This window comes from Scyliorhinus torazame, chromosome 7, assembly GCF_047496885.1.
Source record: "Scyliorhinus torazame isolate Kashiwa2021f chromosome 7, sScyTor2.1, whole genome shotgun sequence".
NCBI lineage: Eukaryota > Metazoa > Chordata > Chondrichthyes > Carcharhiniformes > Scyliorhinidae > Scyliorhinus > Scyliorhinus torazame.
This window is the reverse complement of record NC_092713.1, coordinates 114,284,488-114,311,415: the sequence shown is the minus strand read 5'-3', so window position 1 is coordinate 114,311,415 and position 26,928 is coordinate 114,284,488. Positions and strand designations below refer to the sequence as shown.

Genomic DNA, 26,928 nt, shown 5'->3' with positions numbered 1-26,928 from the left:
TGGAATTTGAGCCAGTATGTGGGCAGGGTTAGGGACGAGAGCATGTAACGGCTGTGCGATGGCATTAATTGAACGTAAATCCTGTACTAATCGGTACTGGTCTGGTTTGGCTGGTTTAGGCACAGCAAGTATTGGGGTATTACATTCTGATTGGCAAGGGACCAAAATACCCTGTTTCAACAGTTCTTGAATTAATTTATCTATTGATGGAGCAGCTTGAGATTTCAGGGGGTATTGTCGAATGGAAGGTAGCTTTACATGATCCTTAATCATTACCTTGATAGGTGTAACATTTGTCTTTCCCACTTGTGATGGGTATTCCGCCCAGACCTGTGGATTGACATATTCCAACACATCATGTCCCCTGTGATGCTGCAGTCGAGTGTTAATCGTTCCAGGGACCTCAAAATATTTTATGGTAGTGCCGTCCGGCATGACTTGAAGTGCGTAGTCTGTTGGATCTGAATGATCCACTGCCCTCCTGACCATTCGCCCCATATCCCTGGCATGGTACTGGTCATGGACCTGACGTGTAATATGAGGGCTTACCGAAGCTGACTGTGGCCATAAATGTGGTGATATTGTAACAAAATCGGCTGTACCTTCTTTTCCTGTGACTGTGGCTGTAACCTTGACTGGCCATTCGGTCTCAAGTAATGGCCGGTATTTGTCCTCCAACTCCCTGTTTCGTCCAGTTCTGTCATAGGCCAGGGTAACGTGATGCAGTGACTGTTCAACGTCTAACGTCCACCACTGGGGGGTGATAGAAATATAGCACTGTTGTCTCATCCTCCATGATGTAACCGTTACCCCCTCATCTCCGCATTCTAGCTGTAGCTGGAAGATACACAGTAAATCTCGGGCCAACAAGTTACAGTCCAATCCAGTAGTCACTACAAACTGATGCTCTGCAAACGTATTCTCGTAAGTGACTGTCACAGGTTCAGAAATAGGATACTCACACACCTGTCCTTGGAACCCTGACAATTGCTGCGTGTGGTCGGATATTGGTAATTTAAGTGTTGATTGCACAGAAGACATAGCTGCCCCTGTGTCGATTACAAATGAGTGATATTGATCTCCTATCTGCAGAGAGATAATAGGTTCCCTGTCGGATTGGAGAGTCCTTATGGCTAAATTAGCTAGTCAATCCTGTGTTGGGAAAGGGTTTTCCTGGGAGAAGTCAGTGTATCTCATCTGTCCTCCCCTTGGTGGGTACCCTCTCCTTTGGGTCGAATAATCTCCTTCTACTGTCTGTCTTTTAAAGGGGCATTCCTGTTGCCAGTGATCTGCACGGCCGCAATTAAAACATGCATTGCTCCCCCTATTTCTGCCCCGTCCTCGTCTTCCAGTAGACCAATGGCCCCTCAGAGGGGGCTGCGGTTGTAGAGCTGTTGATTCGTTCGGTGGGCCATAAAAATGGGGTGAGGGTCCCTTTGGGTGGGTTTGGTATCCTCCTCTTCGCTGATCCACCCACCCAAAGTCACTATATTGGGGCTCCTGCTGGTAAACTACCATTTCTGCCGCTTGTTGGGGTCGCAGATCATCCTTTTTCATTACATACTCAGTCTTAACCTTTGTAACTGAGCCTCCTTCTTGGCCTACACCCTCCTTCCAGTAAAATCTGACTGCCCTTGCCATCTGGGAAGGGTCGTTCTCTGTCCAATTCATGTTATTACATTTCACAGCAGTAACCACAGAAGGTGGTAGGCAATGCATTAACATAGCACAGTATTGAGGGGAATTCTGACCAGTTTGATACAGCAAATCGCCTGACTGCCCCCGGTAGATTTCACTCTGACAGTGCAGCTCTCCAAACTGACCATCTGACAGTGCAGCTCCCCCTCAGCACTGACCCTCTCAAGTGCAGTTCCCCATCAGCACTGACCCTCTGACAGTGCAGCTCCCCCTCAGCACTGACCCTCTGAAGTGCAGCTCCCCCTCAGCACTGACCCTCTGACAGTGCAGCTCTCCCAACTGACCCTCTGACAGTGCAGCTCCCCCTCAGCACTGACCCTCTGACAGTGCAGCTCCCCCTCAGCATTGAATCTCTGACAGTGCAGCTCCCCCTCAGCACTGACCATCTGACAGTGCAGCTCTCACTCAGCATTGAACCTCTGACAGTGCAGCTCCCCCTCAGCATTGAATCTCTGACAGTGCAGCTTCCCCTCGGCACTGACCATCTGACAGTGCAGCTCCCCCTCAGCACTGACCCTCTGACAGTGCAGCTCCCCCACAGCACTGACCCTCTGAGAGGGCAGCTCCCCCTCAGCACTGACCATCTGACAGTGCAGCTCCCCCTCAGCACTGACCCTCTGACAGTGCAGCTCTCCCTCAGCACTGACCCTCTGACAGTGCAGCTCTCCCTCAGCACTTCCTCTCTGACAGTGCAGCTCTCCCTCAGCACTGACCCTCTGACAGTGCATCTCCCCCTCAGCACAGACCCTCTGACAGTGCAGCTCTCCCTCAGCACTGACCCTCTGACAGTGCAGTTCCCCCTCAGCACTGACCCTCAGACAGTGCAGCTCCCCCTCAGCACTGAGCCTCTGACAGTGCAGCTCTCCCTCAGCACAGACCCTCTGACAGTGCAGCTCTCCCTCAGCACTGACCCTCTGACAGTGCAGCTCTCCCTCAGCACTGACCCTCTGACAGTGCAGCTCCCTCTCAGCCCTGACCCTCTGACAGTGCAGCTCCCCCTCAGCACAGACCCTCTGACAGCGCAGCTCTCCCTCAGCACTGACCCTCTGACAGTGCAGCTCCCCCTCAGCACTGGCCCTCTGAAAGTGCAGCTCTCCCTCAGCACTGACCCTCTGACAGTGCAGCTCCCCCTCAGCACTGAGCTTCTGACAGTGCAGCTCCCCCTCAGAACTGACCCTCTGAAAGTGCAGCTCTCCCTCAGACTGACCCTCTGACAGTGCGGCTCCCCCTCAGCACTGACCCTCTGAAAGTGCAGCTCCCCCTCAGCACTGCCCCTCTGACAGTGCAGCTCTCCCTCAGCACTGAATCTCTGACAGTGCAGCTCTCCCAACTGACCCTCTGACAGTGCAGCTCCCACTCAGCACTGACCCTCTGACAGTGCAGTTCCCCCTCAGCACTGACCCTCTGAAAGTGCAGCTCCCCCTCAGCACTGACCCTCTGACAGTGCAGCTCCCCCTCAGCCCTGACCCTCTGACAGTGCAGCTCTCCCTCAGCACTGACCCTCTGACAGTGCCGCTCTCCTTCACCACTGACCCTCTGACAGTGCAGCTCCCCCTCAGCACTGACCCTCTGACAGTGCAGTTCCCCTTCAGCACTGACCCTCTGACAGTGCAGCTCCCCCTCAGCACTGACCCTCTGACAGTGCAGTTCCCCTTCAGCACTGACCCTCTGACAGTGCAGCTCTCCCTCAGCACTGACCCTCTGACAGTGCAGCTCCCCCTCAGCACTGACCCTCTGACAGTGCAGCTCCTCCTCAGCACTAACCCTCTGACAGTGCAGCTCTCCCTCAGCACTGACCCTCTGACAGTGCAGCTCTCCCTCAGCACTGACCCTCTGACACTGCAGCTCTCCCTCAGCACTGAGCTTCTGACAGTGCAGCACTCCCTCAGCACTGACCCTCTGACAGTGCAGCTCCCCCTCAGCACTGACCCTCTGAAAGTGCAGCTCCCCCTCAGCACTGCCCCTCTGACAGTGCAGCTCTCCCTCAGCACTGAATCTCTGACAGTGCAGCTCTCCCAACTGACCCTCTGACAGTGCAGCTCCCCCTCAGCACTGACCCTCTGACAGTGCAGCTCTCCCTCAGCACTGACCCTCTGACAGTGCAGCTCCCCCTCAGCACTGACCCTCTGACAGTGCAGCTCTCCCTCAGCACTGCCCCTCTGACAGTGCAGCTCTCCCTCAGCACTGACCCTCTGACAGTGCAGCTCCCCCTCAGCACAGACCCTCTGACAGTGCAGCTCTCCCTCAGCACTGACCCTCTGACAGTGCAGTTCCCCCTCAGCACTGACCCTCTGACAGTGCAGCTCTCCCTCAGCACTGAATCTCTGACAGTGCAGCTCTCCCTCAGCACTGCCCCTCTGACAGTGCAGCTCTCCCTCAGCACTGACCCTCTGACAGTGCAGCTCCCCCTCAGCACAGACCCTCTGACAGTGCAGCTCTCCCTCAGCACTGACCCTCTGACAGTGCAGCTCTCCCTCAGCACTGACCCACTGACAGTGCAGCGCTCCCTCAGCACTGACCCTCTGACAGGGCAGCTCTCCCTCAGGACTGACACTCTGACAGTGCAGCTCTCCCTCAGCACTGACCCTCTGACAGTGCAGCTCTCATTCAGCACTGACCATCTGACAGTGCAGCTCTCCCTCAGCACTGACCCTCCGACAGTGCGGCACTCCCTCAGGACTGACACTCTGACAGTGCAGCTCTCCCTCAGCACTGACCCTCTGACAGTGCAGCTCTCCCTCAGGACTGACACTCTGACAGTGCTGTTCTCCCTCAGCACTGACCCGTCATGAGCTCGTCACTCATGAAGGAGGACCCCCTATCGCTATGGATGTAGGCGGGGAAACCGAACAGTGTAAAGATGGTGCATAGGGCTTTAATGACCGTGGCCGCGGTCATGTCGGGGCAGGGGATGGCGAAGGGGAAACGGGAGTATTCATCAATGACGTTAAGAAAGTACGTGTTGCAATTGGTGGAGGGGAGGGGGCCTTTGAAATCCAAACTGAGACGTTCAAAGGGACGGGAAGCCTTTATCAGGTGCGCTTTTACTGGGCCACTGAATTATTCACATTTTACCCGATTAGCAGCGTTAACTATTTACAACAATGCTGCTTTACTGCGCCACTGAATTATATACATCTTAAGTCGATTCGATGAGTAGAGATGATTCTGTGACTGAGCTGCTGGGGAACAAGTCTGAACAAGTCTGCTCAATAAATTGTAGCACCATCGATCACACACGAGGCGAGACGTAGAGAACTTCAATCGAGGATTTATTGAGCAGACTTGTTCAGACTTGTTCCCCAGCAGCTCAGTCACAGAATGCAGCTGCGGGGAGTAACCGGGTTCTTATACCCCGCCGATCTGGGTGGAGCCCAGTAGGCGGCAGATCCAATCGGGACCCAGCATCTGTCCTCCAATAGCTCCTCGGCATTTATGGTGTACCGTATTACCCCTAATACATACCACCACACTCTGACAGTGCAGCGCCCCCTCAACACTGAGCTTCTGACAGTGCAGCTCCCCCTCAGCACTGACCCTCTGACAGTGCAGCTCCCCCTCAGCACTGAGCTTCTGACAGTGCAGCGCCCCGTCAGCACTGAGCTTCTGACAGTGCAGCTCCCCCTCAGCACTGACCCTCTGACAGTGCAGCTCCCCCTCAGCACTGACCCTCTGACAGTGCAGCTCCCCCTCAGCACTGAGCTTCTGACAGTGCAGCTCTCCCTCAGCATTGAATGTTTGACAGTGCAGCTCTCCCTCAGCACTGACCCTCTGACAGTGCAGCTCCCACTCAGCACTGACCCTCTGACAGTGCAGCTCTCCCTCAGCACAGCCCCTCTGACTGTGCAGCTCCCCCTCAGCACCGAGCCTCTGACAGTGCAGCTCCCCCTCAGCTCTGACCCTCTGACAGTGCAGCTCTCCCTCAGCACTGACCCTCTGACAGTGCAACTCCCCCTCAGCACTGACCCTCTGACAGTGCAGTTCCCCCTCAGCACTGAACCTCTGACAGTGCAGATCTCCTTCAGCACTGACCCTCTGACAGTGCAGCTCCCCCTCAGCACTGACCCTCTGACAGTGCAGCTCTCCCTCAGCACTGACCCTCTGACAGTGCAGCTCTCCCAACTGACCCTCTGACAGTGCAGCTCCCCCTCAGCACTGACCCTCTGACAGTGCAGCTCCCCCTCAGCACTGACCCTCTGACAGTGCAGCTCTCCCTCAGCACTGCCCCTCTGACAGTGCAGCTCTCCCTCAGCACTGACCCTCTGACAGTGCAGCTCTCCCTCAGCATTGAATCTCTGACAGTGCAGCTCTCCCTCAGCACTGCCCCTCTGACAGTGCAGCTCCCCCTCAGCACTGACCCTCTGACAGTGCAGCTCCCCCTCAGCACTGACCCTCTGACAGTGCAGCTCCCCCTCAGCACTGACCCTCTGACAGCGCAGCTCCCCCTCAGCACTGACCCTCTGACAGTGCAGCTCTCCCTCAGCACTGACCCTCCAACAGTGCAGCTCTCCCTCAGCACTGACCCTCTGACAGTGCAGCTCTCCCAACTGACCCTCTGACAGTGCAGCTCTCCCTCAGCATTGAATCTCTGACAGTGCAGCTCTCCCTCAGCACTGACCCTCTGACAGTGCAGATCTCCTTCAGCACTGACCCTCTGACAGTGCAGCTCTCCCTCAGCACTGCCCCTCTGACAGTGCAGCTCCCCCTCAGCACTGACCCTCTGACAGTGCAGCTCTCCCTCAGCACTGGCCCTCTGACAGTGCAGCACTCTCTCAGTACTGACCCTCTGACAGTGCAGCTCTCCCTCAGCACTGACCCTCTGACAGTGCAGCTCACCCTCAGCACTGAGCTTCTGACAGTGCAGCACTCCCTCAGCACTGACCCTCTGACAGTGCAGCTCTCCCTCAGCACTGAGCTTCTGACAGTGCAGTACTCCCTCAGCACTGACCCTCTGACAGTGCAGCTCCCCCTCAGCTCTGACCCTCTGAAAGTGCAGCTCCCCCTCAGCACTGACCCTCTGACAGTGCAGCACTCCCTCAGCACTGAACCTCTGACAGTGCAGCTCCCCCTCAGCACTGAGCTTCTGACAGTGCAACACTCTCTCAGCACTGACCCTCTGACAGTGCAGCACTCTTTCAGCACTGACCCTCTGACAGTGCAGCTCCCCCTCAGCACTGACCCTCTGACAGTGCAGCTCCCCCTCAGCACTGAACCTTTGTGTAGCACCATCGATCACACACGAGGCGAGACGTAGAGAACCTCAATCGAGGCTTCATTGAGAGGACTTGTTCAGACTTGTTCCCCAGCAGCTCAGTCACAGAATGCAGCTGCAGGGAGTAACCGGGTTCTTATACCCCGTCTATCTGGGTGGAGCCCAGTAGGCGGCAGATCCAATCAGGACCCAGCATCTGTCCTCCAATAGCTCCTTGGCATTCATGGTGTACCGTATTACCCCTCATACATACCACCACATTCTCCCCTTGTTAAAAAGGAACCCGGCGGGGTGGTGGGTGGTGGGTGTTAGGGGTTTACAGGGTCGGTACCTTAACCATTGAACTATATACAACCATGCCGCTTTTACTGGGGCACTGAATTATTCACATTTTACCCGATTAGCAGCGTTAACTATTTACAACAATGCCGCTTTACTGGGCCACTGAATTATATACAGCTTAAGTCGACTCGATGAGTCGAGATGGTGCTCTGGTCGCCCTTTCCGATCGTCGCAGCCCGGGTGGTGGTGGTGGTGCTGGCTCGGGTCCGGTTGACTCTGGGAGTATCGCGCTGTCCCCTTCTGTTTCCTTACTCCTGGACGGGCCTGGGAGGAGAACCGATCCCCCCGGGAAGGGGGTGGCTGTGGGGTGCACCGGCGGGAGTGAGGGGGAGGTGATTGGTGTTGGGGGGGTGTGGGAAGCTCCGGCGGGTGCCAGGTCCCGCAGAGAGACCGTGTCCTGTCGGCCGTCTGGGAACGCCACGTAGGCGTGCTGCGGGTTTGCGTGGAGTAGATGTACCTTTTCCACCAACGGGTCTGATTTGTGCGCCCGCACATGTTTCCGGAGCAGAATGGGTCCCGGGGCTGCCAGCCAGGTCGGAAGTGACGTTCCAGAAGTGGACTTCGTAGGGAAGACAAGGAGGCGCTCGTGCGGCGTTTGGTTTGTGGTGGTGCACAGCAGGGACGGGATAGAATGAAGGGCATCCGGGAGTACTTCCTGCCAGCGGGAAGTTGGGAGACTCCTAGACCGTAGGGCCAGTAGGACAGTCTTCCAGACCGTTCCATTCTCCCTCTCTACCTGCCCGTTCCCCCGGGGGTTGTATCTGGTCGTCCTGCTCGAGACTATGCCCTTACTGAGCAGGAATTGACGCAGCTCGTCACTCATGAAGGAGGACCCCCTATCGCTATGGATGTAGGCGGGAAACCGAACAGTGTAAAGATGGTGCATAGGGCTTTAATGACCGTGGCCGCGGTCATGTCGGGGCAGGGGATGGCGAAGGGGAAACGGGAGTATTCATCAATGACGTTAAGAAAGTACGTGTTGCAATTGGTGGAGGGGAGGGGGCCTTTGAAATCCAAACTGAGACGTCAAAGGGACGGGAAGCCTTTATCAGGTGCGCTTTTACTGGGCCACTGAATTATTCACATTTTACCCGATTAGCAGCGTTAACTATTTACAACAATGCTGCTTTACTGGGCCACTGAATTATATACATCTTAAGTCGATTCGATGAGTAGAGATGATTCTGTGACTGAGCTGCTGGGGAACAAGTCTGAACAAGTCTGCTCAATAAATTGTAGCACCATCGATCACACACGAGGCGAGACGTAGAGAACTTCAATCGAGGCTTCATTGAGAGGACTTGTTCAGACTTGTTCCCCAGCAGCTCAGTCACAGAATGCAGCTGCGGGGAGTAAACCGGGTTCTTATACCCCGCCTATCTGGGTGGAGCCCAGTAGGCGGCAGATCCAATCGGGACCCAGCATCTGTCCTCCAATAGCTCCTCGGCATTTATGGTGTACCGTATTACCCCTAATACATACCACCACACTCTGACAGTGCAGCGCCCCCTCAGCACTGAGCTTCTGACAGTGCAGCTCCCCCTCAGCACTGACCCTCTGACAGTGCAGCTCCCCCTCAGCATTGAATTTTTGACAGTGCAGTTCCCCCTCAGCATTGACCCTCTGACAGTGCAGCTCTCCCTCAGCACTGACCCTCTGACAGTGCAGCTCCCCCTCAGCACTGAGCTTCTGACAGTGCAGCTCTCCCTCAGCACTGACCCTCTGACAGTGCAGCTCCCCCTCAGCACTGAGCTTCTGACAATGCAGCTCCCCCTCAGCACTGACCCTCTGACAGTGCAGTTCCCCCTCAGCACTGACCCTCTGACAGTGCAGCTCTCCCTCAGCACTGACCCTCTGACAGTGCAGCACTCCCTCAGCACTGAACCTCTGACAGTGCAGCTCCCCCTCAGCACTGAGCTTCTGACAGTGCAACACTCTCGCAGCACTGACCCTCTGACAGTGCAGCACTCTTTCAGCACTGACCCTCTGACAGTGCAGCTCCCCCTCAGTACTGATCCTCTGACAGTGCAGCTCCCCCTCAGTACAGATCCTCTGACAGTGCAGCTCTCCCTCCACACTGATCCTCTGTCAGTGCATCAGTCCCTCAGTACTGACCCTCTGACAGTGCAGCTCTCCCTCAGCACTGACCCTCTGACAGTGCAGCTCCCCCTCAGCACTGAACCTCTGTGTAGCACCATCGATCACACACGAGGCGAGACGTAGAGAACTTCAATCGAGGCTTCATTGAGAGGACTTGTTCAGACTTGTTCCCCAGCAGCTCAGTCACAGAATGCAGCTGCGGGGAGTAAACCGGGTTCTTATACCTCGCCTCTCTCGGTTTAGCCCAGTAGGCGGCAGATCCAATCAGGACCCAGCATCTGTCCTCCAATAGCTCCTCGGCATTCATGGTGTACCGTATTACCCCTAATACATACCACCACATTCTCCCCTTGTTAAAAAAGAACCCGGCGGGGTGGTGGGTGGTATGGTGGTCGGGGTTTACAGGGTCGGTACCTTAACCATTGAACTATATACAACCATGCCGCTTTTACTGGGCCACTGAATTATTCACATTTTACCCGATTAGCAGCGTTAACTATTTACAACAATGCCGCTTTACTGGGCCACTGAATTATATACATCTTAAGTCGACTCGATGAGTCGAGATGGTGCTCTCGTCGCCTTTTCCGATCGTCTCAGCCCGGGTGGTGGTGGTGGTGCTGGCTCGATCCGGTCGACTCTGGAAGCATCGCGCTGTCCCCTTCTGTTTCCTTACTCCTGGACGGGCCTGGGAGGAGAACCGATCCCCCCGGGAAGGGGGTGGCTGTGGGGTGCACCGGCGGGAGTGAGGGGGAGGTGATTGGTGTTGGGGGGGTGTGGGAAGCTCCGGCGGGTGCCAGGTCCCGCAGAGAGACCGTGTCCTGTCGGCCGTCTGGGAACGCCACATAGGCGTACTGCGCGTTTGCGTGGAGTAGATGTACCTTCTCCACCAGTGGGTCTGATTTGTGCGCCCGCACATGTTTCCGGAGCAGAATGGGTCCCGGGGCTGCCAGCCAGGTCGGAAGTGACGTTCCAGAAGTGGACTTCGTAGGGAAGACAAGGAGGCGCTCGTGCGGCATTTGGTTCGTGGTGGTGCACAGCAGGGACGGGATAGAATGAAGGGCATCCGGGAGTACTTCCTGCCAGCGGGAAGTTGGGAGACTCCTAGACCGTAGGGCCAGTTGGACGGTCTTCCAGACCGTTCCTTTCTCCCTCTCTACCTGCCCGTTCCCCCGGGGGTTGTATCTGGTCGTCCTGCTCGAGACTATGCCCTTACTGAGCAGGAATTGACGCAGCTCGTCACTCATGAAGGAGGACCCCCTATCGCTATGGATGTAGGCGGGAAAACCGAACAGTGTAAAGATGGTGCATAGGGCTTTAATGACCGTGGCCGCGGCCATGTCGGGGCAGGGGATGGCGAAGGGGAAACGGGAGTATTCATCAATGACGTTAAGAAAGTACCTGTTGCAATTGGTGGAGGGGAGGGGGCCTTTAAAATCCAAACTGAGACGTTCAAAGGGACGGGAAGCCTTTATCAGGTGCGCTTTTACTGGGCCACTGAATTATTCACATTTTACCCGATTAGCAGCGTTAACTATTTACAACAATGCTGCTTTGCTGGGCCACTGAATTATATACATCTTAAGTCGATTCGATGAGTAGAGATGATTCTGTGACTGAGCTGCTGGGGAACAAGTCTGAACAAGTCTGCTCAATAAATTGTAGCACCATCGATCACACACGAGGCGAGACGTAGAGAACTTCAATCGAGGATTTATTGAGCAGACCTGTTCAGACTTGTTCCCCAGCAGCTCAGTCACAGAATGCAGCTGCGGGGAGTAACCGGGTTCTTATACCCCGCCTATCTGGGTGGAGCCCAGTAGGCGGCAGATCCAATCGGGACCCAGCATCTGTCCTCCAATAGCTCCTCGGCATTTATGGTGTACCGTATTACCCCTAATACATACCACCACACTCTGACAGTGCAGCGCCCCCTCAACACTGAGCTTCTGACAGTGCAGCTCCCCCTCAGCACTGACCCTCTGACAGTGCAGCTCCCCCTCAGCACTGAGCTTCTGACAGTGCAGCTCTCCCTCAGCACTGACCCTCTGACAGTGCAGCTCCCCCTCAGCAGTGAGCTTCTGACAGTGCAGCTCTCCCTCAGCACTGACCCTCTGACAGTGCAGCTCCCCCTCAGCACTGAGCTTCTGACAGTGCAGCTCCCCCTCAGCACTGACCCTCTGACAGTGCAGCTCCCCCACAGCACTGAGCTTCTGACAGTGCAGCTCCCCCTCAGCACTGACCCTCTGACAGTGCAGCTCCCTCTCAGCACTGAGCTTCTGACAGTGCAGCTCCCCCTCAGCACTGACCCTCTGACAGTGCAGCTCCCCCTCAGCACTGAGCTTCTGACAGTGCAGCTCCCCCTCAGCATTGAATATTTGACAGTGCAGTTCCCCCTCAGCACTGACCCTCTGACAGTGCAGTTCCCCCTCAGCACTGACCCTCTGACAGTGCAGCACTCCCTCAGCACTGAACCTCTGACAGTGCAGCTCCCCCTCAGCACTGAGCTTCTGACAGTGCAGCACTCTCTCAGCACTGACCCTCTGACAGTGCAGCACTCTTTCAGCACTGACCCTCTGACAGTGCAGCTCCCCCTCAGCACTGACCCTCTGACAGCGCAGCTCCCCCTCAGCACTGACCCTCTGACAGTGCAGCTCTCCCTCAGCACTGACCCTCCAACAGTGCAGCTCTCCCTCAGCACTGACCCTCTGACAGTGCAGCTCTCCCAACTGACCCTCTGACAGTGCAGCTCTCCCTCAGCATTGAATCTCTGACAGTGCAGCTCTCCCTCAGCACTGACCCACTGACAGTGCAGATCTCCTTCAGCACTGACCCTCTGACAGTGCAGCTCTCCCTCAGCACTGACCCTCTGACAGTGCAGCTCTCCCAACTGACCCTCTGACAGTGCAGCTCCCCCTCAGCACTGACCCTCTGACAGTGCAGCTCCCCCTCAGCACTGACCCTCTGACAGTGCAGCTCTCCCTCAGCACTGCCCCTCTGACAGTGCAGCTCTCCCTCAGCACTGACCCTCTGACAGTGCAGCTCTCCCTCAGCATTGAATCTCTGACAGTGCAGCTCTCCCTCAGCACTGCCCCTCTGACAGTGCAGCTCCCCCTCAGCACTGACCCTCTGACAGTGCAGCTCTCCCTCAGCACTGGCCCTCTGACAGTGCAGCACTCTCTCAGTACTGACCCTCTGACAGTGCAGCTCTCCCTCAGCACTGACCCTCTGACAGTGCAGCTCACCCTCAGCACTGAGCTTCTGACAGTGCAGCACTCCCTCAGCACTGACCCTCTGACAGTGCAGCTCTCCCTCAGCACTGAGCTTCTGACAGTGCAGTACTCCCTCAGCACTGACCCTCTGACAGTGCAGCTCCCCCTCAGCTCTGACCCTCTGAAAGTGCAGCTCCCCCTCAGCACTGACCCTCTGACAGTGCAGCACTCCCTCAGCACTGAACCTCTGACAGTGCAGCTCCCCCTCAGCACTGAGCTTCTGACAGTGCAACACTCTCTCAGCACTGACCCTCTGACAGTGCAGCACTCTTTCAGCACTGACCCTCTGACAGTGCAGCTCCCCCTCAGTACTGATCCTCTGACAGTGCAGCTCCCCCTCAGTACAGATCCTCTGACAGTGCAGCTCTCCCTCAACACTGATTCTCTGACAGTGCAGCACTCCCTCCACACTGATCCTCTGTCAGTGCAGCACTCCCTCAGTACTGACCCTCTGACAGTGCAGCTCTCCCTCAGCACTGACCCTCTGACAGTGCAGCTCCCCCTCAGCACTGAACCTTTGTGTAGCACCATCGATCACACACGAGGCGAGACGTAGAGAACCTCAATCGAGGCTTCATTGAGAGGACTTGTTCAGGCTTGTTCCCCAGCAGCTCAGTCACAGAATGCAGCTGCAGGGAGTAACCGGGTTCTTATACCCCGTCTATCTGGGTGGAGCCCAGTAGGCGGCAGATCCAATCAGGACCCAGCATCTGTCCTCCAATAGCTCCTTGGCATTCATGGTGTACCGTATTACCCCTCATACATACCACCACATTCTCCCCTTGTTAAAAAGGAACCCGGCGGGGTGGTGGGTGGTGGGTGTTAGGGGTTTACAGGGTCGGTACCTTAACCATTGAACTATATACAACCATGCCGCTTTTACTGGGGCACTGAATTATTCACATTTTACCCGATTAGCAGCGTTAACTATTTACAACAATGCCGCTTTACTGGGCCACTGAATTATATACAGCTTTAAGTCGACTCGATGAGTCGAGATGGTGCTCTGGTCGCCCTTTCCGATCGTCGCAGCCCGGGTGGTGGTGGTGGTGCTGGCTCGGGTCCGGTTGACTCTGGGAGTATCGCGCTGTCCCCTTCTGTTTCCTTACTCCTGGACGGGCCTGGGAGGAGAACCGATCCCCCCGGGAAGGGGGTGGCTGTGGGGTGCACCGGCGGGAGTGAGGGGGAGGTGATTGGTGTTGGGGGGGTGTGGGAAGCTCCGGCGGGTGCCAGGTCCCGCAGAGAGACCGTGTCCTGTCGGCCGTCTGGGAACGCCACGTAGGCGTACTGCGGGTTTGCGTGGAGTAGATGTACCTTTTCCACCAACGGGTCTGATTTGTGCGCCCGCACATGTTTCCGGAGCAGAATGGGTCCCGGGGCTGCCAGCCAGGTCGGAAGTGACGTTCCAGAAGTGGACTTCGTAGGGAAGACAAGGAGGCGCTCGTGCGGCGTTTGGTTTGTGGTGGTGCACAGCAGGGACGGGATAGAATGAAGGGCATCCGGGAGTACTTCCTGCCAGCGGGAAGTTGGGAGACTCCTAGACCGTAGGGCCAGTAGGACAGTCTTCCAGACCGTTCCATTCTCCCTCTCTACCTGCCCGTTCCCCCGGGGGTTGTATCTGGTCGTCCTGCTCGAGACTATGCCCTTACTGAGCAGGAATTGACGCAGCTCGTCACTCATGAAGGAGGACCCCCTATCGCTATGGATGTAGGCGGGAAACCGAACAGTGTAAAGATGGTGCATAGGGCTTTAATGACCGCGGCCGCGGTCATGTCGGGGCAGGGGATGGCGAAGGGGAAACGGGAGTATTCATCAATGACGTTAAGAAAGTACGTGTTGCAATTGGTGGAGGGGAGGGGGCCTTTGAAATCCAAACTGAGACGTCAAAGGGACGGGAAGCCTTTATCAGGTGCGCTTTTACTGGGCCACTGAATTATTCACATTTTACCCGATTAGCAGCGTTAACTATTTACAACAATGCTGCTTTACTGGGCCACTGAATTATATACATCTTAAGTCGATTCGATGAGTAGAGATGATTCTGTGACTGAGCTGCTGGGGAACAAGTCTGAACAAGTCTGCTCAATAAATTGTAGCACCATCGATCACACACGAGGCGAGACGTAGAGAACTTCAATCGAGGCTTCATTGAGAGGACTTGTTCAGACTTGTTCCCCAGCAGCTCAGTCACAGAATGCAGCTGCGGGGAGTAAACCGGGTTCTTATACCCCGCCTATCTGGGTGGAGCCCAGTAGGCGGCAGATCCAATCGGGACCCAGCATCTGTCCTCCAATAGCTCCTCGGCATTTATGGTGTACCGTATTACCCCTAATACATACCACCACACTCTGACAGTGCAGCGCCCCCTCAGCACTGAGCTTCTGACAGTGCAGCTCCCCCTCAGCACTGACCCTCTGACAGTGCAGCTCCCCCTCAGCATTGAATTTTTGACAGTGCAGTTCCCCCTCAGCATTGACCCTCTGACAGTGCAGCTCTCCCTCAGCACTGACCCTCTGACAGTGCAGCTCCCCCTCAGCACTGAGCTTCTGACAGTGCAGCTCTTCCTCAGCACTGACCCTCTGACAGTGCAGCTCCCCCTCAGCACTGAGCTTCTGACAATGCAGCTCCCCCGCAGCACTGACACTCTGACAGTGCAGTTCCCCCTCAGCACTGACCCTCTGACAGTGCAGCTCTCCCTCAGCACTGACCCTCTGACAGTGCAGCACTCCCTCAGCACTGAACCTCTGACAGTGCAGCTCCCCCTCAGCACTGAGCTTCTGACAGTGCAACACTCTCGCAGCACTGACCCTCTGACAGTGCAGCACTCTTTCAGCACTGACCCTCTGACAGTGCAGCTCCCCCTCAGTACTGATCCTCTGACAGTGCAGCTCCCCCTCAGTACAGATCCTCTGACAGTGCAGCTCTCCCTCCACACTGATCCTCTGTCAGTGCATCAGTCCCTCAGTACTGACCCTCTGACAGTGCAGCTCTCCCTCAGCACTGACCCTCTGACAGTGCAGCTCCCCCTCAGCACTGAACCTCTGTGTAGCACCATCGATCACACACGAGGCGAGACGTAGAGAACTTCAATCGAGGCTTCATTGAGAGGACTTGTTCAGACTTGTTCCCCAGCAGCTCAGTCACAGAATGCAGCTGCGGGGAGTAAACCGGGTTCTTATACCTCGCCTCTCTCGGTTTAGCCCAGTAGGCGGCAGATCCAATCAGGACCCAGCATCTGTCCTCCAATAGCTCCTCGGCATTCATGGTGTACCGTATTACCCCTAATACATACCACCACATTCTCCCCTTGTTAAAAAAGAACCCGGCGGGGTGGTGGGTGGTATGGTGGTCGGGGTTTACAGGGTCGGTACCTTAACCATTGAACTATATACAACCATGCCGCTTTTACTGGGCCACTGAATTATTCACATTTTACCCGATTAGCAGCGTTAACTATTTACAACAATGCCGCTTTACTGGGCCACTGAATTATATACATCTTAAGTCGACTCGATGAGTCGAGATGGTGCTCTCGTCGCCTTTTCCGATCGTCTCAGCCCGGGTGGTGGTGGTGGTGCTGGCTCGATCCGGTCGACTCTGGAAGCATCGCGCTGTCCCCTTCTGTTTCCTTACTCCTGGACGGGCCTGGGAGGAGAACCGATCCCCCCGGGAAGGGGGTGGCTGTGGGGTGCACCGGCGGGAGTGAGGGGGAGGTGATTGGTGTTGGGGGGGTGTGGGAAGCTCCGGCGGGTGCCAGGTCCCGCAGAGAGACCGTGTCCTGTCGGCCGTCTGGGAACGCCACATAGGCGTACTGCGCGTTTGCGTGGAGTAGATGTACCTTCTCCACCAGTGGGTCTGATTTGTGCGCCCGCACATGTTTCCGGAGCAGAATGGGTCCCGGGGCTGCCAGCCAGGTCGGAAGTGACGTTCCAGAAGTGGACTTCGTAGGGAAGACAAGGAGGCGCTCGTGCGGCATTTGGTTCGTGGTGGTGCACAGCAGGGACGGGATAGAATGAAGGGCATCCGGGAGTACTTCCTGCCAGCGGGAAGTTGGGAGACTCCTAGACCGTAGGGCCAGTTGGACGGTCTTCCAGACCGTTCCTTTCTCCCTCTCTACCTGCCCGTTCCCCCGGGGGTTGTATCTGGTCGTCCTGCTCGAGACTATGCCCTTACTGAGCAGGAATTGACGCAGCTCGTCACTCATGAAGGAGGACCCCCTATCGCTATGGATGTAGGCGGGAAAACCGAACAGTGTAAAGATGGTGCATAGGGCTTTAATGACCGTGGCCGCGGCCATGTCGGGGCAGGGGATGGCGAAGGGGAAACGGGAGTATTCATCAATGACGTTAAGAAAGTACCTGTTGCAATTGGTGGAGGGGAGGGGGCCTTTAAAATCCAAACTGAGACGTTCAAAGGGACGGGAAGCCTTTATCAGGTGCGCTTTTACTGGGCCACTGAATTATTCACATTTTACCCGATTAGCAGCGTTAACTATTTACAACAATGCTGCTTTGCTGGGCCACTGAATTATATACATCTTAAGTCGATTCGATGAGTAGAGATGATTCTGTGACTGAGCTGCTGGGGAACAAGTCTGAACAAGTCTGCTCAATAAATTGTAGCACCATCGATCACACACGAGGCGAGACGTAGAGAACTTCAATCGAGGATTTATTGAGCAGACCTGTTCAGACTTGTTCCCCAGCAGCTCAGTCACAGAATGCAGCTGCGGGGAGTAACCGGGTTCTTATACCCCGCCTATCTGGGTGGAGCCCAGTAGGCGGCAGATCCAATCGGGACCCAGCATCTGTCCTCCAATAGCTCCTCGGCATTTATGGTGTACCGTATTACCCCTAATACATACCACCACACTCTGACAGTGCAGCGCCCCCTCAACACTGAGCTTCTGACAGTGCAGCTCCCCCTCAGCACTGACCCTCTGACAGTGCAGCTCCCCCTCAGCACTGAGCTTCTGACAGTGCAGCTCTCCCTCAGCACTGACCCTCTGACAGTGCAGCTCCCCCTCAGCAGTGAGCTTCTGACAGTGCAGCTCTCCCTCAGCACTGACCCTCTGACAGTGCAGCTCCCCCTCAGCACTGAGCTTCTGACAGTGCAGCTCCCCCTCAGCACTGACCCTCTGACAGTGCAGCTCCCCCACAGCACTGAGCTTCTGACAGTGCAGCTCTCACTCAGCACTGACCCTCTGACAGTGCAGCTCCCCCTCAGCACTGACCCTCTGACAGTGCAGCTCCCTCTCAGCACTGAGCTTCTGACAGTGCAGCTCCCCCTCAGCACTGACCCTCTGACAGTGCAGCTCTCCCTCAGCACTGACCCTCTGACAGTGCAGCTCCCCCTCAGCACTGAGCTTCTGACAGTGCAGCTCCCCCTCAGCATTGAATATTTGACAGTGCAGTTCCCCCTCAGCACTGACCCTCTGACAGTGCAGTTCCCCCTCAGCACTGACCCTCTGACAGTGCAGCACTCCCTCAGCACTGAACCTCTGACAGTGCAGCTCCCCCTCAGCACTGAGCTTCTGACAGTGCAGCACTCTCTCAGCACTGACCCTCTGACAGTGCAGCACTCTTTCAGCACTGACCCTCTGACAGTGCAGCTCCCCCTCAGTACTGATTCTCTGACAGTGCAGCTCCCCCTCAGTACAGATCCTCTGACAGTGCAGCTCTCCCTCAACACTGATTCTCTGACAGTGCAGCACTCCCTCAACACTGATCCTCTGTCAGTGCAGCACTCCCTCAACACTGACCCTCTGACAGTGCAGCTCTCCCTCAGCACTGACCCTCTGACAGTGCAGCTCCTCCTCAGCACTGAACCTCTGTGTAGCACCATCAATCACACACGAGGCGAGACGTAGAGAACTTCAATCGAGGCTTCATTGAGAGGGCTTGTTCAGACTTGTTCCCCAGCAGCTCAGTCACAGAATGCAGCTGCGGGGAGTAATCGGGTTCTTATACCCCGCCTATCTGGGTGGAGCCCAGTTGGCGGCAGATCCAATCAGGACCCAGCATCTGTCCTCCAATAGCTCCTCGGCATTCATGGTGTACCGTATTACCCCTAATACATACCACCACATTCTCCCCTTGTTAAAAAGGAACCCGGCGGGGTGGTGGGTGGTATGGTGGTCGGGGTTTACAGGGTCGGTACCTTAACCATTGAACTATATACAACCATGCCGCTTTTACTGGGCCACTGAATTATTCACATTTTACCCGATTAGCAGCGTTAACTATTTACAACAATGCCGCTTTACTGGGCCACTGAATTATATACATCTTAAGTCGACTCGATGAGTCGAGATGGTGCTTTCGTCGCCTTTTCCGATCGTCTCAGCCCGGGTGGTGGTGGTGGTGCTGGCTCAGGTCCGGTCGACTCTGGGAGCATCGCGCTGTCCCCTTCTGTTTCCTTACTCCTGGACGGGCCTGGGAGGAGAACCGATCTCTGTGTCTCTGACCCCCTGGTGCAACTCTCCTTCAATGCTGTGTTGAAATGTCTGCCTCGATTGTGTGTTCCAGTCCCTCTGCGTTGGGGGCTGAACCCACAACCTCTGACAGAAAAGGAAGAGTACTGCCCACTGACCTCTGTTTGATACATAGCACCTGGTTGCCAATACAGATATTGGGCTGGATTCTCCGCTGGCGGGATGCTCCGTTTTGCTGGCAGCCCGGGGCTTTCCCGACGGCGTGGGGCTGCCCCACAATTGGAAACCTCATTGACCAGCCGGCGTAACGGAGCATCCTGCCGGCAAGGTGAAACAGAAATGTGGCGCGGCGGAGAATCCAGCCCAGTATATACATAAGATGCAATATTTGCACTCCCATGTTTGAGGAGGGTGGACTGAAACCCAATCAGTTGAGGCATGATTTCCAAATAATAAAACAGTTTATTTTACATCAATTACTGAATACAAGTTTTTGCTGAGAACTGATTTACTACCATTCCTTGTACTATTGAAATAAGTTAAAAGCAACTCTGCACATTTTTGTAAGCCGAAACCCATTTACAAGATAACTGATCGCAAAATGGTCAAATCTCTCTCTGGTACAGAGATCTTGGCCGGAATTCTTCAGCCGTTGGGATCTTCCTATCCTGCTGGCAGCGCACCCCCACCCGCAGGTGTCTTGGTAGCATGGGGAGGGGGCAATCAATAGGAAATCCCATTGACAAGTAACCGGAAGAGAGAATCCCACCGGCAGCAAATGGCGTGCTGCTGAGAAGCACGGGGCTGGGGAACCGGAGGATCCAGTCCTTTATCTAGGTCTATATGTCGGCAAAAAGCCTTTTCTCATTTCATTCATTCGCACTGGATCTTTCAACCATATTGACTGAAAACAAATCCATGTTAATAACCAAAAATATTTCTTCAATAGCATGGCCATTTGGTGTTGGACCCCTGGCATAACCCCACGGTTTAGAACCTACACTAAAGCATGATGGTTGTTCTATCCAGTGACCCATCCAGGAATTGTCTATCAGCAGGGTGAGGATGTATATCGAATATCCTCAACTATTTCAATGTTTTCTAATCAATATTCTAAATTGCAGTAACAATAATCAAAATTTCACGTTAGCAGGTGTTCAATATTAGGTCAACAAATATACTGAATTTTAATATCCAAGAAATATTATAAATGAGCAGACTTCTGCTTCCGTGATGTGAGTAAAACAACAAATGTTACAGCAATTTAGTTGTTCTTGAAACCATCTCATTTCAGCTCAGTGTCAATGCATTTTCACCAAGATTCTTGTAAAAGCTGTGAATTTAAAGAAGTTGCAAGCATATAAATATAAATGTAACTGTGCATCAAACGTAGTCTAGCCCTTTGTTCTAGAAGTGCCGGACTTGAAAACTTTGGTCATAATTGAAATGAGATTGGCATAATTTAATTCAAGATTATGTGAAGTGAGTCATTTATTTTTAAGCACCTTAACTACGAGAGCACTGCGAGATCATCGTATATCATTGGGTAACATACATGCAACGCAGAATTTAACGTCAATCTTGTTTGAAACAAAGCCGGATTTTTGCAGAATTATTACATAGCAAGCTTTGAAGCAGTATATTTGGAACAGTCAGGTACAGTTATTAAGATGAGAAATTATGATCGGGGCTGGGGGGGGGGGATGTATCAAGCTGGATTATCACACATAAAAATAACTTTTAAATGGGTGGTTAAGGATGTAGTAAAATACTTAGCATAATTCATTTGGTTTAAAGGACTGTGCGCCTTTTCAAATGAGCAATCTGGAGGTGTGAGACTGTGGTGTTTGCAGCTCCTAGTCCAGAGATAAATGGCTTTACTGTTTGTTTCCGATTGTGGAGGAGTAAGAGAGACAGCCGAGAATGTAAATCAAAGGGTGGGCGAGGTGCCACAATCCACGTGGGTGTTCAACAGTTCAACAATGGCCTTCTGCCCAGCTTGCAATGCAATGGTCAACGCGGTGCTATCATCCTGCAGGGGAAGCAAGAGAAAGAAACAGATTGTGGGACACCGGACAGGTGACAAGTATTCATCAACAACGTTTTGTCAAAAGGCACATTCCTTTCCAATGTTATGTTCAAACCATTCTGAGGAATGTTACAACACTGAGAAATGGGATGCAGACTGCACTCACCACTGTGTGTGTGTGAAGTATATTGCTTTGAGTCACACAGCTTTGGATAATTACCATGTGGCAGTAAGGTTTATTCCCAAAGGAAAGATAAATTAAACTGAAAGAGCAGTAGTTCTATCAGATTGCTGCATTTTAATTTTAAAAATTTCATTTGATTCATGCAAATTGACCATCCTTCCCACTAGCATTCCTTTGTCTTCCTGAACAGTTGAAATAAAAAAGACTTAATTTCAGTCTGCTTACAAGGTATGTGTCACAGCTAGAGTGCCAAAGGTCACAGTGAAGGAGGTCGATGGTTACTGCTTTCCCCTGAACCCTGGGGCAACATTATAAGTACAGGGCTATTGTATGCCACTGACAAGCACCACAGAAGTAACAGAGGTGCTTGAAATAATCCCTTTAATTATTTCAAACATAGTCAGTAGCAATCACAACAATATTCCTTCGAAATTATATTTCAGTAGCAATTAAGACGTTACCTCGAAATGCAACAAATTATTTGCATTAAATTGATATTCATGAACAATAGACAATAAAAAACTTCAACATCACTTCCAATCACCAACCAATCAATTTAATCTATTCAAAATTAACTAGCAAGTATACTCAGGCAGATTGTTCCAAGGAATGAAAATATATGCTTTAATGATTTTTTTTGTGCTCACAAAGCCAAAGAAGGAATTTTTTTGCTTTGGGTCCTTGGTACTGTTATCGAGTATTGCCAAGTCAGTATTGTTGAAGCAGCTCTTTCTACTTTATCTCAATCCTTAATGCAAACCTCTCCAACCATTATTCAGTTTGAAATACTGGTGAGAATGATCGTTGATCTGGGCAATACCATAGGGGGATTCAGCCTTACAGGGGTTAAGAGGAAGGTTAGGAAAGCAATAATAATGGGGGATTCTATAGTTAGGGAAATGGACAGAGGTTTCTGGGGCTGCGGATGTGATCCAGGATGGCATGTTGCCTCCTTGTTATCAGTTATAATGGGGTCTGGATAGGAAAGTGGAGCTGAGTTAGAAGATCAGCCCGGATTGTATTGTGTAGCAGAGCTGGCTCCAGGAGCAAAATAGTTCACCATTAACTCAAGATAGCGATGGAGAAAGGTGACTCTCTGCAACGTCTCCCACACAGATCCTCTTCCTACATCTTTTATACTGTCGAGTTGCTGCCGTTGGACTGGGGTGGGCACAATAAGAATCTTACAACACCAGGTTAAAGTCCAACAGGTTTGTTTCGAATAACTAGCTTTCAGAGCGCTGCTCCTTCATCACGAGCTGCACTCCAAAAGCTGGTGATTTGAAACAAACCTGTTGGACTTTAACCTGGTGTTGTAAGACTTCGTACTGTACATCTTTTATAACCGCTCTAACCTTTTAAATCTCAATTCTAAGACTTATATAATCACTAATCATGTTCTTTTAACTTTACTTTCAGATCTGGAGATTCTCCAACTTCCAAGGACCAACCCACATGACCTGGCCCACCTGACCCGGCAGGACTCAAAGGGCAACCCGACCCCGACCTGGAAGCGAAAGAGACCCGACAAAGAGGCCCGACCCCGACCTCTCCTGGAACTTGCCCCTGCGTCCAGAGCGCCTGACCTGGCATCCAAAATGCCCGACCCGGTACCCAACCATGTGACTAATTCTGACCCCACCCAGCGCCTCGATACATCTGACGAAGAAAATCAACATGGAGGCCCAATCCCAAGAGCGTCCAGCCCGACCACCGGTGCTGGATCCGACTATGTGACTGATGCACGATAAATGACCACTAAAGCGAGGTTGTAGTCAAACTGAAGGTTTTAATAAGCTAGATGTTTCCCCCAGCAGCTCAGGTACAGAAAGAAGGCTGCTGGGGTGGCACGGGCTCTTATACCCCGCCTTGCAGGGCAGAGCTACCATACAGCTTGACCAATAGGAAACATAAAATATCTACCAATGGTGTTCCAGCATTACCAGGTACTGTAATACCTCTTCACAGACTACCACAGTGACCCAGCCCGACCCGGCTGATTAAGAAGGGGAAAGTACAGTACGAAAGGAAGCTTGCAGGGAACATAAAGACTGACACTATAAGTTTCTACAGTTATGTGAAGAGAAAGAGATTGGTAAAGAGAAATGTAGGCCCACTGCAGACAGAAGCGGGAATGCATAATGAGGGACAAAGAAATGGCTGAGCAATTACATACATACTTTGGTTCTGTCTTCACAAATGAGGACACAAATCAGATCCCAGAAATGTTGGAGAAAGGTTTAGTGAGAGGGAAGAACTTAGGGAGATCAACATTAGTAGAGAAATGGTGCTGGGAAAACTGATGGGGTTGAAGGCGGATAAATCCCCAGGGCCTGAGAATCTGCATCCCAGAGTGCTTAAGGAGGTGATGGAAATAGTGGATACATTGGTGGTCATCTTCCGGGATTCTATAGACTCTGGAACTGTCCCTGCAGATTGGAGGGCAGCTCACATCACTCTGATATTCAAAAAGGGCGGTAGAGAGAAAGCAGGGGAATAGACAGGCATTTCTGTGGCCGCAAACGAGATTCCAGGATGGTATGTTGCCTCTCTGGTGCTAGGGTCAGGGATGGCTCAGAGCGGGTACAGGACATTATGGAGGGGGAGGGTAAACAGCCAGTGGTTGTGGTACACATCGGTACAAACGACATAGGTAAAAAAAGGGATGAGGTTCTAAAAGCAGAATACAGGGAGCTAGGAAGGAAGTTAAGAAATTGGACCTCGAAGGTTGTGATATCAGGATTACTACAGTGTGCCACGTGCTAGTCAGAGTAGAAATGACAGGATATATAGGATTAATAAGTGGCTGAAGGGATGGTGTCAGGGGGAGGGTTTCAGATTCCTGGGGCATTGGGACCGGTTCTGGGGGAGGTGGGACCCGTACAAACTGGACGGGTTACACCTGGGCAGGACTGGAATTGATGTCCTAGGGGGGGTATTTGCTAGAGCAGTTGGGGAGTGTTTAAACTAATGTGGCAAGGGGATGGGAACCAATGCAGGAAGTCGGAAGGTAGTAAAACAGGGAAAGAAACAAAAGGCAGTAAGGGGGAATGTGTAAGGCAGAGAAGCCATAGTCAAAAATCAAAAAGGGCGACAGTACAAGGTATAGTGACTGAGGGAAGCTCAGTGAATAGGCCCAGTAATACTAAAGGGAATAAAACGGGAAGTAAAAACATAAATGGAAAGCGATGCGGCAGGTTGTTACATGAAGATATGGGTTCAACGACAAGGACAATTAGGAGAAAAGTCAATCGGAAAAATAACGTAGGAGAGGTTACTGATCAAGGTGTTAAGATTCAAAACAGAGGTATAAAAGCCAACATAAGTGTACTTTACCTAAATGCTCGTAGTATTCGAAATAAGGTAAATTAGTTGATGGCGCAAATCATCGTGAATGACTATGATTTAGTGGCCATTACTGAAACATGGTTAAAGGATGGTCACGACTGGGAGTTAAATATCCAAGGGTATCAAACTATTTGGAAGGACAGAGTGGATGGTAAGGGAGGTGGTGTAGCTCTGTTATTTAAGGGTGACCTCCGGGCGATAGTAAGGGATGACATTGATGCCATGGAGGATAAGGTTGAATCCATTTGGGTGGAAATCAGGAATAGTAATGAAAAAGTCACTGATAGGAGTAGTCTATAGGCCACCAAATAGTAATATTATGGTGGGGCAGGCAATAAACAAAGAAATAACTGATACAGGTAGAAATAGTACAGCAGTTATCATGGGGGATTGTAATTGACATGTCGATTGGTTTAACCAGGTCGGTCAAGGCAGCCTTGAGGAGGAGTTTATAGAATGTATCCGCGATAGTTTCCTAGAACAGTATGTAATGGAACCTACGAGGGAACAAGTGGTCCTAGATCTGGTCCTGTGTAATGAGACAGGATTGATTAATGATCTCATAGTTAGGGATCGTCTCGGAAGGAGCGATCACAATATGGTGGAATTTAAAATACAGATGGAGGGTGAGAAGGTAAAATCAAACACTAGTGTTTTGTGCTTAAACAAAAGAGATTACAATGGGATGAGAGAAGAGCTAGCTAAGGTAGACTGGGAGCAAAGACTTTATTGAGGAACAGTGGAGAACCTTTCAAGCGATTTTTCACAGTGCTCAGCAAAGATTTATACCAACAAAAAGGAAGGACGGTAGAAAGAGGGAAAATCGACCGTGGATATCTAAGGAAATAAGGGAGAGTATCAAATTGAAGGAAAAAGCATACAAAGTGGCAAAGATTAGTGGGAGACTAGAGGACTGGGAAATCTTTAGGGGGCAACAGAAAGCTACTAAAAAAGCTATAAAGAAGAGTAAGATAGATTATGAGAGTAAACTTGCTCAGAATATAAAAACAGATAGTAAAAGTTTCTACAAATATAGAAAACAAAAAAGAGTGGCTAAGGTAAATATTGGTCCTTTAGAGGATGAGAAGGGAGATTTAATAATGGGAGATGAGGAAATGTCTGAGGAACTGAACAGTTTTTTTGCGTCGGTCTTCACAGTGGAAGACACAAATAACATGCCAGTGACTGATGGAAATGAGGCTATGACAGGTGAGGACCTTGAGATGATTGTTATCACTAAGGAGGTAGTGATGGGAAAGCTAATGGGGCTAAAGGTAGACAAGTCTCCTGGCCTTGATGGAATGCATCCCAGAGTGCTAAAAGAGATGGCTAGGGAAATTGCAAATGCACTAGTGATAATTCACCAAAATTCACTCGACTCTGGGGTGGTCCCGGCAGATTGGACAGTAGCAAATGTGACACCACTGTTTAAAAAAGGAGGTAGGCAGAAAGCGGGTAATTATAGGCCAGTTAGCCTAACTTCAGTAGTAGGGAAGATGCTAGAATCTATCATCAAGGAAGAAATAGCGAGGCATCTGGATGGAAATTGTCCCATTGGGCAGACGCAGCATGGGTTCATAAAGGGCAGGTCGTGCCTAACTAATTTAGTGGAATTTTTTGAGGACATTACCAGTGCGGTAGATAACGGGGAGCCAATGGATGTGGTATAACTGGATTTCCAGAAAGCCTTTGACAAAGTGCCACACAAAAGGTTGCTGCATAAGACAAAGATGCATGGCATTAAGGGTAAAGTAGTAGCATTGATAGAGGATTGGTTAATTAATGGAAAACAAAGAGTGGGGATTAATGGGTGTTTCTCTGGTTGGCAATCAGTAGCTAGTGGTGTCCCTCAGGGATCAGTGTTGGGCCCACAATTGTTCACAATTTACATAGATGATTTGGAGTTGGGGACCAAGTGCAATGTGTCCAAGTTTGCAGATGACACTAAGTTGAGTGGTAAAGCAAAAAGTGCAGAGGATACCGGAGGTCTGCAGAGGGGTTTGGATAGGTTAAGTGAATGGGCTAGGGTCTGGCAGATGGAATACAATGTTGACAAATGTGAGGTTATCCATTTTGGGCGGAATAACAGCAAAAGGGATTATTATTGAAATTATAAAATATTTAAAACATGCTGCTGTGCAGAGAGACCTGGGTGTGCTAGTGCATGAGTGGCAAAACATTGGCTTACAGGTGCAACAGGTGATTAGGAAGGCAAATGGAATTTTGTCCTTCATTGCTAGAGGGATGGAATTTAAGACTAGGGAGGTTATGCTGCAATTGTATAAAGTGTTAGTGAGGCCACACCTGGAG

The 26,928-nt window shown here is 52.2% G+C and overlaps 1 protein-coding gene across 2 annotated transcripts in view; it reads right to left on the bottom strand.

The window, feature by feature from the left end:
• Positions 1-19,499: 19,499 nt before the first annotated feature.
• LOC140426475 (KN motif and ankyrin repeat domain-containing protein 4-like) overlaps positions 19,500-26,928 on the bottom strand; it is a 156,891-nt gene continuing 149,462 nt past the window's right edge. For both annotated transcript variants that reach the window (XM_072511289.1, XM_072511288.1), the window contains one exon: positions 19,500-21,089. In XM_072511289.1, coding sequence (XP_072367390.1) covers positions 20,988-21,089 — 102 coding nt within the window. In that variant the 3' untranslated portion in view covers positions 19,500-20,987. The remainder of the gene's footprint in view (positions 21,090-26,928) is intronic.